This window comes from Anthonomus grandis, chromosome 2 (genome assembly GCF_022605725.1).
Source record: "Anthonomus grandis grandis chromosome 2, icAntGran1.3, whole genome shotgun sequence".
Taxonomy (NCBI): Eukaryota; Metazoa; Arthropoda; class Insecta; order Coleoptera; family Curculionidae; genus Anthonomus; species Anthonomus grandis.
Genome location: NC_065547.1, coordinates 5,159,151 through 5,180,468, shown reverse-complemented (window position 1 = coordinate 5,180,468; position 21,318 = coordinate 5,159,151). Strand labels below are relative to the sequence as shown.

At 32.0% G+C, this 21,318-nt stretch overlaps 1 protein-coding gene across 2 annotated transcripts in view; it reads left to right on the top strand.

Moving 5' to 3' along the window:
* Positions 1-21,318, top strand: part of LOC126750086 (ecto-NOX disulfide-thiol exchanger 2) — a 53,725-nt gene that overhangs the window by 24,090 nt on the left and 8,317 nt on the right. For both annotated transcript variants that reach the window (XM_050459589.1, XM_050459588.1), the window contains exons 7-9: positions 5,195-5,378; positions 9,292-9,398; positions 16,601-16,780. In XM_050459589.1, the coding sequence (XP_050315546.1) occupies positions 5,195-5,378; positions 9,292-9,398; positions 16,601-16,780 (471 nt within the window). The remainder of the gene's footprint in view (positions 1-5,194; positions 5,379-9,291; positions 9,399-16,600; positions 16,781-21,318) is intronic.

Sequence of the window (21,318 nt, the reverse complement as noted above, 5' to 3'; positions counted from 1 at the left end):
CTAGTACGGTGGCAAGGGGTTTAATTTGCTGCAAGCCTCCGCGCCGCGTGCTTCTTATTTTCTTTGCGTAGTACGCGTGTTTATGATTAATAATTAAATTGAAATAATATATTTGTATTTTTTTAGTATTATTTTTGTTGAAATGGGGGGGGGGGTATAAGTGTGACAAATATCTTAACAAAACTTTTTCAAAAATTGTTAAAATTCAGTCCGCGTTAAAAAATAAAGTTCCCAAGGCAAGAAGATACACTGAAGAATATAAAAAATTTGCACCTACTCTATATTTTTTGGGTCCAAAAAGTTATAGATTTTTAGAAAAAGGTTTTATTTTACCATCTAAACCTACTTTGGAGTTAATGAATAAACATTTTATTTGTAGGCCTGGATTGGAAAATAACCACATATTTCATTCTTTAAAACTGAAAGTAAAAACAATGTCTGAATTGGATAAATATTGTAATATTTGTATTGATGAGACATCTCTTAAATCCAATTTATGCTTTGATATTGGTAGGGATAAAATTATTGAATTAGAAGATACAGGAAGCGATGCAAATGATTCCCATGTAGCTCAAAATGTCGCTGTCATTATGGCTAGAGGTTTGTTTCATAACTGGAAACAACCAATAGCTTATTTTTTATAAATACGCAACTTAAGGCTTCGGATATTAAAATAATTCTAAATAGGTGCGTACATAAACTATCGGAAATTGGATTATATGTGAAAGGGCTTGTTACAGATATGGGCTCGAATTTTATCCAGCTTGCTAATTTACTAAATGTTACACCAGAAAATCCAAACTTTACCACAGGTGATTTTAATCTTATATATTTTTTTGATACTCCTCATTTACAAAAAGCAACAAGAAATAAATTAATGCAAAATACATTTTGTTTTGAAAACAAACGAACATCCTGGGACCATATTGAAAAATTCTATATAGAAGATACGCGCCCAAGCTTAGTGATGCTCATATTTTTCCATCCAATTTTCAAAAAATGAAGGTCAAGCTAGCGGCTCAAGTGCTTAGTCGAACGGTAGCTTTTGGCATGCAAACTCAGATGACTTTGGGCATTTTGCCAGCTGAAGCTGCATCTACCATTGAAGTATTGGAAAAATTCGATAAATTATTTGATTTATTAAATTCAGTTAATGTTACTCATCCCAACCAGTACAAAATTGCATTTAAAGGATTAGATTTTCAAATATCATATTTAAATGATGTGGATATTTTTAGAAAACTTGAAAATTTTTAACAAAAAAAAAAAAACAAGATGTAACTTTAAATTGTAAATTTCGTACTTGTTATATGATAACGATAAAGGCTGTACTAGCACTTTGGCAGCAACTTTCTAGTTTGGGCTTTAGCTATATTAAATTGAGAATAATCAATCAGGATTGTTTAGAAAATTTTTTTGGCAGTACTAGACAACAACAAGGCAATTCCATAAATCCAACTCCAATAGAATTTGAAAGGGCTTTCAGAAAACTTTTTTGCATTCAAATCATATGAATTGTGCTGACGACTTAGGAATTCTCTTAGAGCATTTGAATAATACTAAACGTGTGACTTTGCAGAAAAAAAATATTCCAGAGCAAAAAATTAAAGCAACTACCCTGCAAGATTATGATTACAAAAAGGAAAACTTGCCAACTCAAAATGCATTTATATACGTCTGTGGGTATTTAATTAATAAAACTCTAAAAATTCATAAATGTGATATTTGTTTAAAATTTGCCAGTGATGCTAATGTTTTAGACAACAACTTATTTACTAGACTTAAACAGTACCATAATGACAGTGACAGTGTTATCGAAAACATTGAAAGGGGTCTGAAGTCGCCAAATGAACAATTTATATGCCTATAATATATAAATTGGAAAATGTTTTTGTTAAATTATTTCAAACAAATTGCAATAAAGAAGGAATTTCACAAAAACATGTCGAGATAATGAAGAGCATTAATTTTACTCACCCATGTGATAACTTTCCTTTCCAGTATTTAATAAAATTATTTATACGACTTAAAATATTTTATACTTTAAAATTCGCCAACAGAGATTTATCATCTGCCAAAAAATCAGATAAAACTAAAAGAAAATTAAAAATTTTGTTTCATCTTCAATGTTTTATTAAATAAGATCCTTAAATCTGTTAAATGAAATAAAAATGTACTCAAGAACCCTTACATTCTGTTTTATTTAAGCCTATTTCTATTTTGACATTATAAATGCATTATAATATCCCAGCGAAGCGAAATCATAGTGCAGAACATCTATCCTTACAAAAAAAAAACTTAAAAATGCATTGGTGCGGCCAGTCCAAACCATCCTTTTCAAGGGCATCGAATATCGGGAGCTTATATCCGCGATCTTTCGCATCTGGTATTCTGTAAATCTGTGCTTTAGGTTTCTGCTTAATTTTTTTCGAAGTCTCCTCTTCTAATCTATTTATTTTTGGCGTAGCCGTCAAAATTGTTGTTGTTTTCCGTTTACGCTTATTAAATGCCTTTAAGGGCTTCTTTTTTGCTTTCGGGTATGGGCGAATCATGTCGGGGGTTACGATCTGTTTTTCCGGAGTAGAGTTTCCATAAAAACTTGGTTGATATGACCACAATTCATCGGAGAGTGACTAAGCTCAGTGATTCTTGAAGTCGATGGTAATTGCAAGCTTTCATCATCTTCACCTGTAATGTGCTGATCCATTGGAAGATCGGTTACTTCGGCTAAGAAAAAATCACTATCTTGAAATATATTTTTGTCAAACGGAAATATTCCTGTAGAGCGGAACCCGGATATTATATTTCTCATGCTAAATGCGAGGGGATAAGCCTTTCCTAATAGTTCCGCTATGTCATATGGAGCTATCCTTTTCCCTGGATTTTCCATTAACCAAGATCTAGAACAATGAAAAAAAATATACCTAAATTAATAAAAAATATAAATTAATTTTAAAATTCTATAGCTGTCAAGTTATATAATCGTAACACCTTATCCAATAATTGCTTTACTAGAAATGACTTTACCATAATATTTGCTAGTTAAATCATTGCGACATGCAATAAAAGTTTTTTAACACCTACCTGCAAGCATCATTGTAGTAATGTTTTAACGGCCCATAAACAGTCTTATCAAGTGGCTGCAAACGGTGGCTAGTATGTGGAGGTAATGTTAATAGTTCAACGCCATTACTTTTCGCTAATTTTACTGCCCGGATGCTAATGTGAGCTTCATGATTGTCCATAATAAGTAATACTGGAGAAGCTATTGAGGCTTTTGAAAACGTAATAAAATGTTTAAGCCACTCTATAAAAAGATCTGTATTTATCCATCCGGATTGACTAGCAAATCCAACAGTTCCAATTGGAGCCCCTTTGATCATGTGCTGCTTGAAATGTACAAATGGAAATATAAATGCGGGTATTAAATTGCCATATGCATTAATAGCACAACAAACTGTAATAGTTTTGCCTCTTTCAGCCGAAGTAACTTGACCAACCTGTTTACATCCCTTTTGAGCTAGAACTTTTACAGCATTTTGTGCAGTCGTTAACCCAGTTTCATCCATGTTATATATACTGAGAGGTCCAAGGTTATATTTCTGATATATCTGTTCCAGGTTACTAAAAAACTTCGCAACTATAGGTTTATTGAAGCCCATTGACCTTGCAAGAGAAGTGGCCTCAGGAGTTCTTATAGCGATTTCTAGATTTCGCTTTAAAAAAGATGTTAACCAGTCTTCTCCGGCTGACTTATTTTTATCCCAACTTTGAGGCATTTTTTTCTTGTTTACTTTTGCAAATTCAAATATAAGTTGACGTGCTGCCTTTGGAGTTAAGCCATGGTGAAGCTGGGCACATTTTATTAAATAATCTGCTAATAAAGCCTCTTCTCTTTTATCAAACACTTGCCGCGTAGCATAATTTGGAAACATAGGCGGTAAATCAGCAAGGGTTGCATTGTCCCAATTAATATCTATGTCCTTACATTTATGTATGTACCTTTTTAGTGTAGTTCTGGGAATGCAATATGTAATTGATGCTCGTTTTATGGATAAACCTCCAATTTGTGTACTTTTAACAGCTTCAAGCATTAAATTTGGGTCCGTTTTTCCAATCTCGGTCTTTTTCTATTGCGAACCATTTTACAGCTCTAAAACGAAACAAGCATGTATTACTATGGTTTATAAACAAACAATTTGATATGGGGTTCATTGGTCACTCCTTTTAAAAAACTTGGACCACTGTGCCCCAATGTTTACAAAATAATTTTTTAATCGTATTTTAATAAAAACAAAGAGTATTTAATGTTTTATTAGATATAATATTTATAATTTATTAGCACGAAATATTGGTTATAAAATGAATTCTACATACCTGTAAAGACCTGTCAAATTTTCGTTTAAACTTGCACCTGTATTTTTTTTGGCACGCACATGAACCGAATACATCGAATTATACATACACCGCGCTCCGTAAGTTCGTTGGACGTCTAACCTATAGATGGCGTCACTAGAGTAAAGTAAATAAAATAATTATAAGGAAGTGACCACTGTTCCCCGGTGTCCAACGAGCCCCGGTCTCCCCTACATGTTGTCCCTATAATTACCCGATTATTTTCTAATAATAAATAACAAAAACATGAGGACAATATGAAGATTTTCTCCATTTATTTAAAAACTACTAAATAACTTGGGAACTGTTATATTTACAAGAAAACTTTTAAAAGACCTTTTTAGTAAAGAAACTCATCAGCTTTCATATGAAACTAAAACCGATAAAATCGTTACATGAGTTTTCAAAATATTTGGATTTTTGCAAGGCCTTCGACATTATGAAGATTTTTTAAATTTATTAAAAAACTTCTAAATATCTCGGAAACTGTTATATTTACAGGAAAAGCTGTAAAGAACTTTTTGGTAAAGAAATTCATTGGCTTTCATATAAAACTAAAATCAATAAAATCATATCAACATTTTATGGCTATTCCTTTTTTAAAATCAAAAGCCTTTATCAAGGGCCTTGACTGGTACATTCTCTTCATCCTGGAATGTTCACTTATAGCTTTGGAAAGACTTTCCAATCCCAGTTATTCTCAGTTCATATCGTAAAAAGACAACAAAGAATGATATACTTTATTATTACCCTCCGCATTCCTGAAATTCACTTTAATCAATTTTTGGTGCTATTTAAGGTGGTGATAACGTGGTTAGAACGGGGCGATTGCAGCAAGAAAAACGCCAGCATATTTTACTCTTTGATTCAATGCACGAATTCACACGTGAGACGTTTGCTGAACGAGAAGGGCCATTACGAAGACGAACTGAAGAAAGCCAAGGATTTGCTTAGGGGCAGGATGCAAGGGATCCTTTTACAATGTAAGTGTATGTTAGGGGGTCGTTTAGGGGTGGATATTAAAGAGTTTTCGGTGTAGGATGTATCGGTAAAATTAGCTGAAGGTTTTTTGGTATATTGAAGTATATTATTAGGGGTTTCTTTAATAAATTCTTACAATAAATATACTTTAGTACATTGAAAACTATTTTTGTTGTTCTAGGCAGTTCTTCACTTTAAACTTAATAATTTAAATAAAGTTCCCAATAATTCCCTTTTATTTAAAATAATCTAGCTTTAGCACATTTCTATAGTCATATCTCTCCTTTGTAATTACACACCTTTTTCTTTGACCTATAATTTCAAGAAAATTAAAAATGAAGTAAGTAATTCCAGTTTTTCACATAAACACTCATTCATTTCTACGGAGTTTCCAATAATTCTAATGGGAAATTCTAAACTTAAAACAAGCAGATCTTTACGAATAATAAACCAAGAAGCCTTTAGCTAATTTAAACATAATTCTAAACCAAAACCGGTCTTTATTAATGTTTTTGTTGTTAAAAGTGTGTAAGTAACTTGTGTGGTGCCCTCTGTGACTTGAAAGTCAAGTCAATTTTAAAGATTAAATACACTTATTTAAGTAAAACGTAAGTATGTCTGGCCACCAGTAGGTCTAAAACTCTAGTTATAAGAAAAATCGTTCAGACGGACGTTCTCTTCGAACTTCACTTTGGAAAATGACCCTATTGCCTTCACGTGTAAGTGTGTACTTTCTTATTGGCTGTTTGGGATTTTTAGGTTTTAGGATCGACGTATTTAACATTTCATTCAACAGGAAACAATCAACGATTTGAAAACAACTTGTCACAACAAAATTATTTTGAATCCACCATTTAAATTTGAATTTTTCATGTACCAAAAATTTTCGTTCGCCATTTTGAATACGCCACCTTCAATTTGGATTTTTATAATTTGTGATGAATGCTTTCAAAATTCTTTCCGTAAGTAAGTCCCGTAATCTTATAATTCATTCGCCATTTTGAATTTTGAAAAGCCTGCATTTGGTAAATTTACTTGAAGAAACCCCAATTTTGTGACAAAATTGTTTATTAGTTATTGTGAATTTAGATTCTTCATATATTTAGGTTCGATGTCGTAAAAAATCTCTTTTCGATAAATTTCTTGGAAAAAAAGGTCAATTTTGTAAGAAAAATGATCATTCGACATCTTCATTATAGATTTTTCATATTTAGGATAGACACCTTAAAAAACTCCTTTTTTAATAATTTTTTTCATGTTCATTGGCCCTTTTGAATTTTAAGGTTGTTGGATTTTTTATATTTAGTATCGACTTGAAAAATTAACAGTTTTTAGGTAAAATTACAATTTGTCTGTTTTTCCCATTTTTATGATTTAATTGATTTTCAAAAAACGAAATAATTTCTTATCTATTCGAGATAGAGACTTGATTCGACGAAACTGACGCGTATCCAATCAATAAATAAAATTTTATGAATCAATAAATTTTTTGGAGAAATCAATGATTTATGAGTAAAATCAAAATTTGTCTTTTTTGCTCATTTTCATATTTCAAGTGGTTTTCAAAAATTGCCATAATATCCTTAATATTAAAAGTAGAGAATTGATTCAAAGAATGGCACGTGCTCCAATTAATAAATAAACTTTCATTAGTTTTTGAGAAAAATAAAAATTTGTCTTTTTTTCATTTTTATATTTAATGTGATTTTTAAAAAACGTCGTAATTTCTTTGCTATTCGATATTAAAGACTTGACTCGAGATCTGACACGTGCTCCAATCAATAAAAAAACTTTTAATAATCACTAAATTTTGTGGATAAATCAATGGCTTATCAATAAAATCAAGATGTCTTTTTTTACCGATTTTCATATTTCAAGTAATTTCCAAAATTTTCTTAATATGCTTGCTAGTAGAGATAGAAACTTGATTCAAAGACTGACACATGCAGCAATCAATAAAGAAACTTTTATAAATCAATATTTTTTTTGAGAAATCAATAGTTTTTGAGAAAAATATAAACTTGTCTTTTTTTGCCGATTTTCATATTTCAAGTGATTTCCAAAAATTCTTATAATATCCGTGATATTAGAGATAGATAATTGATTCAAAGTCTACCGCGTATTCCAATCGATTAAAGAAACTTTTATGAATCAATAATTTTTTTCAGATCAATAGATTTTTGAGAAAAATCAAAATTTGTCTTTTTTGCCATTTTTATGATTTAACTGATTTTCAAAAAGCGTCATAATTTCTTTGCTATTAGAGATAGAGATTTAATTTAAACACTGATACTCCAATCAATAAAGAAACTCCTATGAATCAATAAATTTTGTTGACGAATCAATAGTTTTTGAGAAAAATTGAAATTTATCTTTTCTACCATTTTTATATTTTAACTGACTTTCAAAAAACGTTATAATTTCCTCGAAACATTCTTTTTACGCCAATTTGTGATTGTCGTTTTCTTAATAACGCCCTTTTTCATAAATATCCTTGAAAAAAAGCGCAAATTCGAAAAAATAATGTTCACTTGATATATTGAACTGGACTTTTCATATTTAGGATCCATGTATTAAAAACTCCCTTTTTGTAAATTTTTTTTTTCACTTTGATCCGCCATATTGAACCTTGAAATTGGCTTTTATATATTTAATATTGACCTCCTGAAAACTTTCTTTATCCGCCAAGTTGAGACTGGATTTATTATACTTATGTTCAAAGTCTTAAAAACGCCCTTTTTAATATATTTAATTTCCTTGTAAAAAAGCACATTTTCGTAGAGAAAATGCTCATTCGACATCTTGATGTCAGAATTTTCATATTTAGGATCCAGACCTTGAAAACTTCCTTCTAGATAAATTTCATTTAAATAAAATATTTTTTTGTCAGAAATATTCTCGAAAATTCATCGCGATCAATGAATGACCTTCGAATGACCCCTACAGAATATCTGGCACAGGCAAAGAAAAGGGGTAATTAATTGATAGAAAGGGTAAATAAACGACTTTAAAAAATAAAATAGGATATTACCTTAACTGACTGCAATCAAAAACATCGTTAAAGTTAATGGAAGTTAATAAAACTTACTTTGACTACCAGGAAGAATACAAATATTTCACTGAATAGAATACTGAGTGTCAAAAAACACCTGTAAAAATAATTTTTTCATAGTTCCAATAGCAATATCCAGTTTTTCTCAGGTTTTTAATAAATCCTATTTAATAAGTCAAAGCAAAAAATGATCATGACCATTTAGAAGGAAAAATTTACATTTTCTGGAAAAAAGTACAATTAGTTTAACAAAAAAAGGTCGGACATAAAATATAGTTTGATAAGTTGAAAACGGTTTTTGTTTGTCTTAGTTTAATAAAAGCATTTACCATGAGAAAAAACGGTAATTAGACTTTTTTAAGTAAAATTGGTCTAAAATGAGAAAAAATCAACTTTCTAGGCATTTGTGGAATCTGACCCACTGTAGGCACGTCCCATAATAAATCCTAAGGCAAAAAAGTACCTTGATCTAAACATATTCTCATCAACCTCCAAAGAAGGCATTAGAACTCAGATTCCTCACTTCTGCCTCCGTAAACTCTCCATTTCTCTTCAAAGTATTTTATGGGCGGTAAGGAGAAACCATGGTTGGTCTATGGTAAGTTATCGGGAATCTCTTCCTCTTTTCCTATGGGTAATTTAACCCTCAAAAAAAAATAGAACTCATGGAAACGGACTGGCAACGAGGACTCAACAAAACAATTTCAGGTGAGTGTGTCATAATGGTGGGCAGACATACATACGTTCCAATAAATCGATTTATTTCAATGAAATTCAGCATGTTTATACGCCTAATTTATGTAAATATGATTTGATAATATTATGATGATGATGATGATTCAACATTTGGGTGTACCCGTTAGTCAGTCACATTGAGCGGTTGTTCGACGCGGCCCATCATAAGAAGGTTTGGGACCATTTCACTAAAGCGCAGAGAAAGAACATCGAGACGTGGAAAAAACAATCTTTGGTATGTACCCCTTGGACTTTTCCCGGTCCCCTCTCACGACCTTTTAAAATCGTTTTTAACTTCGTCTGAATTCGTGGTTGTTATCTAATAACTTTGGCATGGTTTGGAGGTGTCAGTTTTGATCGATCCACGAATTCAATGTTGTTACTATAAAATTGTGTGAAAACTAGTTAATTTCGCTTATAAATTGATGTGTTTTTAAAGGCGAAACTAGCTAGTTTAATATAATGAAATTTTTAAGAAAGTCCAAGGTTTTTGCATGTACCTATAACTTTTTGTTAGTCAATTGTGTTTGCCTAGGGAATAGTTTATTTGGCAGGCATTTTTATCGGTTATGGGAGAGTGGAAATGGTTATTTAGCTTACAAAAGATACATTCGAAATCAATGAAAATTCCACCTTATCGGTTGTGGTCGGTTGATTTTTTTAATGGCTTAACCTTGTAAGCTCGTAATACTCTTATAAGATAATTAAATTGACTTATTATTAAATCTTTAAAGGAACTTGGAAAACTTGAGATACTATGCCTGTTTCTATATCTATACTTTTCTTTAAATAAAACATTATCCCTATAAATCTAAAACCAGACTAATCACACGTTTGAAAATTTGTGTATTGAGTCCTTGATTAAATTGATTAGACACTTGTTTTAGGATTTTTTAGAAAAATGTGACAAATTTATTTTCTAGGAAAATAATTATTTTTTAATAAAACATCACCAAATCCCTATAACTCAGAATAATCACACTTTATAGTGAAGAAATATTCCATACTTGCAGTGGAGTCGTAGGTTAAGGTAAAATGAAAATCCTGCAGTCTTCCTCCACTATTAAATATTCAGTTTTTTAAATTCCGGACATGTTTCGGATCCATCATCAGAGGATATTAAAAGGAAATAGTTCTGAACAAAAGACAGACACAGAAAAACAAAACGTAAAAAAATTAATATAAGGTACACTTACAAAGTTGACGAAAAACAAAGAAAAACACAAAGTCACGGTCTCACAACATGTAATAAAACGGGCTACACGTGTTCAATAAATTTTTTTGTTTATTTATGTACTGTGAAGTGTGTGGATGGCTTCTAAAGGCCTGATGATGCTCTAACTAGAGCGAAACACGTGTAGCCCGTTTTATTACATGTTGTGAGACCGTGACTTTGTGTTTTTCTTTGTTTTTCGTCAATTTTGTATATTGGTCTTTTAGAGAATATTGGATGAGATTTTTGGACACTTACAAAGGTTTAAAATTGGTATTAGATATACGCCCCAGGGTTTGATTTCATGTCAAAAACCCTCTACTTATTATTATTATTATTATTATTATTTTTAGAGTAAGACTGCAGGATTTTCATTTTACCTTAATCACATTTTGTTTGAAAATTAGTATATTGATTTCTTGATTAAATTGGTTAGACACCTGTTTTAGGATTTGTCAAAAAATGTACCCTGTACATTTTGTTAAGAATTGATTTTCTAGAAAAATGATTTTTTTAAAATAAAACATTACAAAATCCATATGAATAAAAAACCACACTAATCACACGTTTAAAAATGTGTGTATTGATTCCTTGATTAGAGATCTGTTTTAAAATTTGTCATAAAAATTTACAGAAGGTTTATAAAAAATTGATTTTCCATGGAAATTATACAGGGTGATTTTTAAGTTGATACTTTTTTTTTAACTGTGTATAGAACTCGGTAAAATAAACATTTTTTTCAAATAACTTTATTCAAAAAACCGAAAAATAAAAAAATTGCATTGCCAAAATGTTATAAAATGAGTACGTCCAATACGGTCCTCTCTAATTTAAATAAGTTGTTCAAAGTTGTCACCATTAACTTCAACACAACGATTTGCTCGACGTAGCCATTGTTCCGTAACGGCACGCAATAGAAAAATCGGTTTTTGTCTAACTGTTGCCGCAGCCTGTTCAATACGTGCTATTAGTTCTTCTTGTGTGTCGATAGGCGTCTTGAAAACTAAACTTTTCATATACCCCCACAAAAAAAAAGTCACATGGATTTAGGTCTGGCGACCTTGGTGGCCATGCAACTGGTCCATTTCGGCCAATCCACCGATTTGGGTAACTTATATCCAAAAATTCGCTCACTTCTCGTCTAAAATGGGCAGGTGCTCCATCCTGCAGGAGCCACATAGCTTGCCTGATATTCAGTGGCACGTCTTCTAACAGAACAGGCAGATTATTTAGCAAAAAGTCCAAAAAAACATCGCCCGTCAAACGGTCTGGTAAGATAAATGGTCCAACAAGTACCTCATTCACAATTCCTGCCCACATATTAGCAGAAAAGCGGTGTTGAAAATTGGTTCTGAGAATTGCATGGGGATTATCAACAGACCAAACATGCGTATTTCGAAAATTGTTAATTCCGTTTAGGGTGAATATTGCCTCGTCCATGGCTAAAATTTTGTTCGAAAAATGTTGATCATTTTCATCTTGTTGTAGGAACCATTCACAAAACTGAACTCTGCAGGGGAAGTCTTCAGGCAGTAGCGCTTGGACACGTTAAACGTGAAAGGGATTAAGTTGATTCTCGCGCAATGTTGTCCATACTTTTGTTTGACTTAATCCGACCTGCCCTGCAATAACTCGAGTACTTGTTGTTGGATCTTCTTCGATGAGATTTAAGATTTGTTCTTCCCTATGAACATTTTCAGGTCTCCTTCTTTTTCTTGCATGCCCTCCACGATGTTCCCGTAAATCGCCAGTATTTCTAGCCCGTTGAATAAGATTTATGAAAATTCTGGGTGTAGGATGATTCCGCAAAGGAAAGCGGTCTGCGTATAATACCGAAGCAGCAGCAGCACTTTGAAGACACTATCCATAAATAAGCAACATATCCACAAGTTCATTTTTTTCATAAGGATGTGCCATTTTTAGGTAAATTTAAAATTAACAACAATAAACCAAAAGTGTCTAAGACTAACTGATCGGTACTATGCGTGATCGATAATACAAAAATTCGAGCAAAAACTAAACATAAACAGACGATGAAAAACAAACCTATATTCACTTTTTGTTCACCCTTGTTTTTGAGTGTATCGAAAAAAGTTATTTGAAAAAAATGTATATTTTACCGAGTTCTATACACAGTTAAAAAAAAAGTATCAACTTAAAAATCACCCTGTATATATATTTTTAAATAAAACATCACAAAATTCTTATAAATCAAAAACCAGACTAATCAGACGTTTGAAAATTTGTGTAGGGATTCCTTGATTAAATTGATTAGGCACCTGTTCTAGGATTTGTCAAAAAAATTTACAGGGTTTTTGTAAAAAAATTATTTGTTAGGAAAATTAATTTTTCTATAAAACATCTTACTACTCACACTTTGGTTGAAAATTTGTGTATTGATTCCTTGATTGAATTGATGGTAATTAAACAGGTGTCTAATCAATTTAATAAGAGAATCAATACACAACTTTTCAAATGTCTGATTAGTCTGGTTTTTGATTTATAGGGATTTTGTGATGTTTTATCAAAAAAAAAACATTCTCTAGAAAAACAATTTTTTATAAACACCCTGTACATTTTTCTAAAAAATCCTATAATACGTGTCTAACAAATTTAATCAAGGAATCAATACACAAATTTTCAAACAAAGTGTGATTAGTCTGGATATTCTGTATCTGGTGTTGATGAAAACTTGAAATAATTTTTTTGTATAAAACATTACAAAATGCCTATAATTCAAAAATCAGACTAATCACACTTGTTTAAAAACTTGTGTTGACTCTTTGGTTAAATTGATTAGACACCTATTTTAGGATTTAGAGAAAAAATGAACTCCAAGTCTCAGTCTCAAAATATCTTTTTAATTAATCAGGTAACATGTTTCGCTAATAAAGTATCATCAGACCTACAATAAACAGAAAAACACACGTAACTACAATAAAACCTTACACTAAAACAAAATCAAATATTAAAAATTAGTTAAAATTACCTTATAGCTAGATGATCTGCTAAGTACTGACAAATAAAATTTAAATCTGAGAATACCCACATATTTTGCAATGGCGGCACAAAAATTCAACAAAAAATATAAAAAGGGAAAAAACGTGACAGGTGTAGTATTTGAACCCACACTCTAAAGTCGATCTCGGTGAAACACCAGACCGTTAACCACTCGGCCAGCCCTGCCTATGAATATTAGAGTCAAAGGCATATATGTGTATCGTGAGCAGAAACAAGAGGTTCGATAAAATTATTAAAAATGAGTCCTGGCTCAAAGGTGAAAACATCATTAACGCATGTCAAATTTGGACTCTTTTTGGCTTTGGTGATTTTCATTTTCTCCAAGAGATCCAACTTTCTACCCTTAGGGCACTCGTGAACAATGGAAACATTTTCAGGGACGGAAAAACTATGACCCGTTGATAATGAATGGTTAGCAAATGCTGACTTAGTTTCTGTGGTGTTGGTGTCCCTGAACTTATTAACAAGGCTTAGGTGTTCCTGATACTCTCCTTCCTGATTGTCCCACATAAACAACAGGACAATCCTTAGAATTAATACAATATACACCCGATTTAGATAGAGGATCATTTTTATCCAACGTCTTTACTAGGTTCTTTCTTAGCGAGTTAGTCGTTTTAAAAGCTATGGAAAGGCTGAAAGGCTTGAAAATTTTGCAAGTTGTTTAGAAATGCCGCCGAAATAACTAAGGCATCTAAAATTATTATTGTTGGTGATGTTACAGTTCGGTGGGTGGACGATGTGATAGGACAGTTTATATTTATTATAAAATTTGTAATATAATTTGTTCAAGCTGTAAAGTGAGAAAGTATTGTTTACAGCAATTATTTTTATAATATTATGTTCTATTTAAAAAGCGTCTTTGGACAGAGGTAATTTAAATAAACGGTAGAACATTCAATTAAAGGCTGCTGTTTGTGTTGATAAGTGGAATTGAAGTTAAATTGGATTATATTATCTGTTGCAGAAGGTTTGCGATATACTTCAAAAGAAATGCTGTTATTATTTCGGTATAAAAGAAGATCTAAAAAGGGTAATTTTCCGTTTGTCTCTCTTTCCAGCGTAAAAGAGATCTGATTATGAAGGAAGTTAATAAATGACAAGAAATCCAATAAATCATTCTCGTCACCAACCCACAACACGCACACATCGTCCACGTACCTTTTATAAGCTCTCAAAAAGCCCGCAAAACGACTTTTCATGATTTTCTCCTCCAAGTGACTCATAAAGATCTCGCTCAAAAATGGTAAAAGACAAGAACCCATGGCGAGACCAGATTTTTGCCTAAAGAATTGATCATTAAATTTAAAGAAATTTTGTTCCAAAACTAATGATAAAAGGTGGATAAGATTATCTACCACCAGTTTTGGCAAAGTACTATTATTGTTTAGCAGGATCTCAACCAATGTTAAACAATCTGACGAGGGTATGCTAGGGAACAAGTTCTTTACATCTAAGGAAAGCAAAATGGCATTGTTTGGAACATCTATTTGCTTTAGATAATTGGCAAATTCAATTGAGTTTTTAATGGAGAATTCGTTCCGAAAACCAGTTACTTCTCTTAAAGTATTGTTAAGTCAAGAGAATAATTTATAGCAAGGAGAGTTTACGAAGGAAACTACTGGTCTTATCGGGTTCCCCTCCTTATGAATCTTAGGTAAGCCATAGAGCACAGGAGTACGAGGGTTTATAGGGTATAGGTTAGATTTAGTGGTGTTAAAGTATTCCAGAGTTATAAGACATCGATCTAGAGAATTCTTAAGTTTTGAGAAAAAACTAATCGTTGGATCCCTAGTAATAGCCACGAAGTCGTCAGTCGATAGAAATTTCGTCACTTTAGCCACATAGTCGAGTCTATTCATGACTACCAAACAAGAGCCTTTGTCTGCTCTGGAAATTAGAAGATCATGCGTTTCAATTTTGTTTCTAACAGAATTAAGGTGTTGTTTGTTGTAATTATTAGGTACAGAGTTATGTCTCTCAGAGTTAAGAAAATTCATTATTTTTGATCGAAAAATGTTTTTGTTAGGAATATTAACAGACTGAATGATGTTCTCAGCCTCCACTGCCAGGACCTCTCTAGTGTTTCGATTTATTTGTTGCGAAAAATTAAATTTAAGATATTTTCCTCCTCGGGGGTAAAAGAAACCTTAGATAAATTAAGAAAACGTTTATGAAACAAGTTACTATTGCTCTTACCCAGCTCCCGCTTCTGCTCTATATGGTCAGGACTCTTTGGTCTTTGTGAAATTCTTAAGTTGTACAATTTCTTACTAAGCCTACGGTATGTATTGGCACCAAAATCTTCTACATCTTCTCTCAATTTAGAATCCAAGGATAGAAACTCCGCAAAGGACAACGTTAACGTTAATGTAAAATATAAGTACTTGAGTGTAGAGTTGACTCTATTAAGTGTTTTGTAACGTTGTTTTATTTCCTCCTTAATCCATATCCGTCTTCCCATGTTTAAAGCTCTCTGTGAAGATGGAGTGTGTGAGCCGCATCTGATGTTAACGAACTTCGGCGTTAAACCTGATTTTAGGCAACTTTGTAGGAACCAAATTTTCAGTAAAAGGATTTTTCAAAAAAATTTACAAGGAGTTTATTAAAAAATAACTTTCTAGGGAAATCATCTTTTTTCAATAGAACATCACCAATTTCGAATGTTGATGAAAAAGTTTTCTAGGAAAATTATATTTTTTTATAAAATATTATGAAATCCCTATAATTCAAAAATCGGACTAATCACACTTTTTGAAAATTTGTGTATTGATTCACTAATTGGACACCTAATTTAGTATTTTTCAGAAAAATGTACATGTTATAGGAAAAAACCGATATTAAAGTAATTTCTATTAAAAAAAAAATACCGAAAACCTACTCCGAGCCTGCCAAATACTATCTTTGTTTCATAATTAAGGTACAGGTTAAAAAAAACAAACAACAAATATTTTCTAAATAATAACAAATAAATATTTAAGAGGTAAGATAAGAGCCAAACAGGTAAGTTAAACCAACTCGGGCCAAGTAAGACAGACTAATCCAGGAACGCAGTTTAAATACGGGAGGTATAACACAGAGGTTTGCAACATTTCCATTAAAAAGAAATAAATAAAAATTTTAAAAAATGCCGATCTAAAGAACACTTTTTTCTCCTGTCATTCTTACCGCGGATCACAGTTTAACTTTATCTCGATTTACAGGAAATAAAAAATTTCCAATTGGAAGAGCAGGACAGACAGAGAGACGATGACGAAATGGACGTGTCCGATGACGAGGAACCGTCCAAGAAAAAAGCGCGAGACGCCTCGAACGAAGAGAGGAACAACTTAAAGGATGAAAATGACAGTTTAAAGTGTCAAGTGGAAGCGTATAAAAACGAAGTAAGTTCTAACAAAAAGGGGGGCATTTCTTTCCCAATCGTTTCGTATAAGAACCATTCTTCTACCTCCGAAATTCTTAGATTTAAAGGCAATTTTATCGAACATGTACCAGAGCAACCAAATTTGATGTTTTGCAATATTATGGTTTTTATTGATTAGTGAACATCAATATAGTGAACTTCTTGAGGATGGATCTAAAAACGCGGTTTTTTGTTAAGGATTTGATTATTTACAGCTTTTCATTCAGGCATTTTTTTTACCATTTTCTTAGCAGATATTCGCTATTCTTGAGAATATTTCACGAAGAAATAAGAATATTTTTCAAAGGGTTTTAGTAAAAGGAAGTGCGTTTTTTACTTAACTATTTCATATTCGGACGTTTTTTTGTCTCTCAAAAATTCTCCGAGTTAGAGGCAATTTTATCAACTAAGGTCATATTAGGATTTTTATTAATTAGTGGACATTTTAAGGTATAACTCAAAAACCGCCTGGAATATTTTCATAATTTTTTTACATCAATATTTAGAAATTCCTGAGGACGATTTAGACGGTAAAAACTTGGGTTTTAGTTAAAGATTTGGGTAGTTAAGGTACTTTTGGTTGCGGCATTTTTCTTAGTTAATTTTCATTACTCAATACCAATATTGTCGCTATATAATTGGATATTTTTGAAAAGATTTTAGTATAAGCAAAGGTGTTTCTCATCCAACAATTTTATATTCGAACGTTTTTTTTTTACTTCAAAAACTCTCTGAGTTAGAGGCAATTTTGTCAATCAAGTTCGCAGATCCACAAAATTTGAGACCCATATTGCAGTGTTGAGATTTTTCCATGATTAGTGCTCATTTTTATAGCATCATATAGCTCATAAGGCATAACTTAGGAACTACTTGGAATATATTCATAATTCTTTTATATCAATATAGTGAACTTCCTGAGGATGATTTAGAGGGCAAAAACGTGGTTTTTATTTTAGGATTTTATTATTTAGAGTACTTTTGGTTGAGGCATTTTCTTTGCTAATGTTCTAAATTAAAGTTCATTTTAACAAAGAGCTTTATTAAAATGAACTGAGTTTCTTACACAACAATTTCCTATACCAACGTTTTTTATAGCTTAAAAACTTATTAAGTTAGAGGCGATTTTGTCAGCCAAGGTCTCAGACCTACCAAATTTGATCTTTTAACCCTCCGTTAAGCGCGCCTAAGTTTGTTACGTGGATAGTCGCGCGGGTGATATGTGTCACCCAGCTCCTAATTATTAAATATTTGCAAAAAAAATATTTCTTTATTATTCTAAATAATTCCTAAATTAAATAAATAAAAATACAGAGATGGTAGTGAAAAATTTTTATTTACTGATAAAGTGAGTATTACTAATTTTCAAAACAATTCGTGCATATTTTGCGCAGATGCTCTCCACAGGTCCACTGTTGGCATTTGAAGCACCATTTTCATGTACTTTTATCTCTTTGACGTCTACACTGATAACAGCGCCCGCGCGATCCATTTCGGCGAGCAATAATTGGTTCAGCTTCTTCTCCATCCAATAACAACTTCGCCCGCCTTCGTTATTCTCTGGGAATAGACACAATATTTGATCGTCGTTCTATTTGTAACTTTATCAATTGCCAACTTACATTTTGTAAAAAATCGGTTTTTCTCACTGTTTTGTTAAAATTATGAGAATTATAAATGCATGCTGCGTTAATTCCTATTATATTAAGCAGGTCAAAAAAGAGTACCATAGGCCAGCGTCTCGTAGTTCTTGACACATCATAATTTCCACAAAGCTGATCGACCAAATCCACACCAATTTTTGCCGAATTATAAAATGTTATAATTTCAGGTTTGTTTTTACCGTTAGATGACTGGTCAATCGAAGCACTATGATGCATAGTTGACAGTAATAATACTGTCTTTTTTTTTTGGACAATCTGAAACTAAAGTTACGTCTTCCTGAAATCCAAAAATGGAAGACGCTGGCATTTTAAATTTATCTGGTAGTAATTCCTTGGGTATTTCACGTTTATTTTTCCTTATCGTGCCAACATATGTTAGTTTTTTATTATTCAGAAGTTTTTTAGCCAGAGGACGGCTTGTGAACCAGTTGTCGCCCGTAATGTTTCTGTTACTACCTTGAACGGGCTCTATCAAACGCAAAACAATATCTTCGGCTGAGTTACTCATTTGGTATGGGCCATCAGGTTGCTTTCCAACATAGGGTTCTAAATTAATAGTATAAGCAGTCTTAGAATCAGCCAAAGCCAAAACCTTTACCCCATACTTCGCTGGCTTACTAGGTATATACTGCTTGAAACTGCATCTACCTCTGAATACCAACAGTTGCGCATCGACCGTAAGATACTCACTGGGAGAATAATGCTTTTGAAAATTATTGGTTATTAGCTCAAAAACTTCCCTGATTGGTGTAAGTTTGTCAATAGTTTTGCGACTTTCCCGATCTCGTATATCGTCGAACCGTAAACATCGCAAAATAAATCTAAATCTTTTTTCGCTCATGGTCAAATAACAAGATTCTAAGCCATTACCTTTTGAGTTATCCCACAAAAATCGTACATTTTTCCTTGAATTTCCCAGAGACCCTATTAGATATAGCAATCCAATAAATGCCTTGATTTCAATTATGTCCGTAGGCCTAGCATCACGATCACGTTGAAATTTACTGCGGATCTTTTCGATGTAAATATTAGTAGAATGACAAATTATACATAAAATGTTATCATCCAAAAATAAGCTTATAATGTCAATATCTGTTTTTTGTTTCACGAGCATTATTTTTTGGACCAGGAAGATCGGTAATGATATTGTGGGCTCTAGTACGAACATTTGTAATAGGATGTGACTTACGCCATTTTGTCGAAGAATCTTTCCCCATGTAAACATTTTGTGACAAATTGGAGTCATTTCCGGTGTGTGTAGATTCGACCACTTCCTCTGTATCACTAACTTCTTGCTCAGAGTCCGTCATGTGATCACTTTCTGAAATATGGTCAACCTCGTCTAGATCACTTTCATCCTCAGCTTCAGAAATTGCGTCATCACTTGGCTCTTCAAACCACTTTAGCCACATCTGAGGATCCCTACTTGGCTCCATTTTCAGTTTTTTATTCTTTGGCTCAGACATTTTTTTAAAACAAACATATTCATGAATATAATAGTTTGGATATAAAAAATAAGACAAAATAATAAAAAATTCGAATGTTTTCCTAAAACATACATATTTATGTTCATTTGTGAAGTGAAATATTTAAAACAAATAATAAAAAATAATTGTCTACATAAATAAAATAATGTTAAATATTTCTAAATCAAGTAAATGCAATATCACAAATCATGTAAAGAAAAAATAAATAAATTATACTTGTCCCCTAGGTAAAATAATCTATTTATAAACACAAAACTACAATCACCACAACGTTGCCGATCACGAAGATGCTTTCTCAAACAGAGTTGGGAAGGTACTAAAAGCGTCGTCTGCATATAGGTATCGGATATAATTTTGCGTATTGAATTGTACACGTGGGTGACAATGGTCACCCGCGCGCCTAACGGAGGGTTAAAACCCCTATTGGAATATTAAGATTTTCATTGATTAGTGGTCATTTTCGAGCATACTTCAGGAACCTCTTAGAATATTTTCATAATTTTTTTGCATCAATATAGTTAATTTTCTGCATATTTTTGGATAAATTTCTTTGCAAATATTCGCTTTTCTTGACCATATTTCATGAAATTATAGGAATATTTTAAAATTTATTTTATTAAAAAGAACTGAGTGTCTTACCCAACAATTTCATATACGAACGTTTTTTGTACTTCAAAAACCCTCTGACTTAAAGACAATTTTGTCAACCAAGTTCCCAGATCCTTAAAATTTGATACTTTGCGACCCACATTGCAGTATTGAAATTTTTTTATGATTAGTGCACATTTTTGGGCATAACTTAGGAACTACTTGGAATATATTCATAATTCTTTTATATTAATATAGTGAACTTCGTGAGGATGATTTGGAGGGTAAAAACGTGGTTTTTATTTAAGGATTGAATTTTTTAGAATAGTTTTGGTCCAGGCATTTTTTTTTGCTAATTTTCTTAGCAAATGTTCAATATTCTTGCAAATATTTCTAGAAATGATCAAAAAATTCTTAAAAGAGCTTTATTAAATTAAACTGAGTTTCTTATCCAACAATTTCGTATACGAACGTTTTTTGTACCTTAAAAACTCACTGAGTTAGAGGCGATTTTGTCAGCCAAGGTCTCAGACTCACCAAATTTGATTTTTTAAAACCCCTATTGGAATATTAGGATTTTTATCAATAAGTGGACATTTTAAGGCATAACTCAGAGAGAGCTTGGAATATTTTCATAATTCTTTTACATCAATATAGTGAACTTCCTGAAGAGGGATTTAAGAGTAAAAACGTGGTTTTTGGTTAAGGATTTTATTATTTAGAGTACTTTTGGTTGGGCCATTTTTTTTTTGCTAATTCTCTTAGCAAATATTCACTGTTCT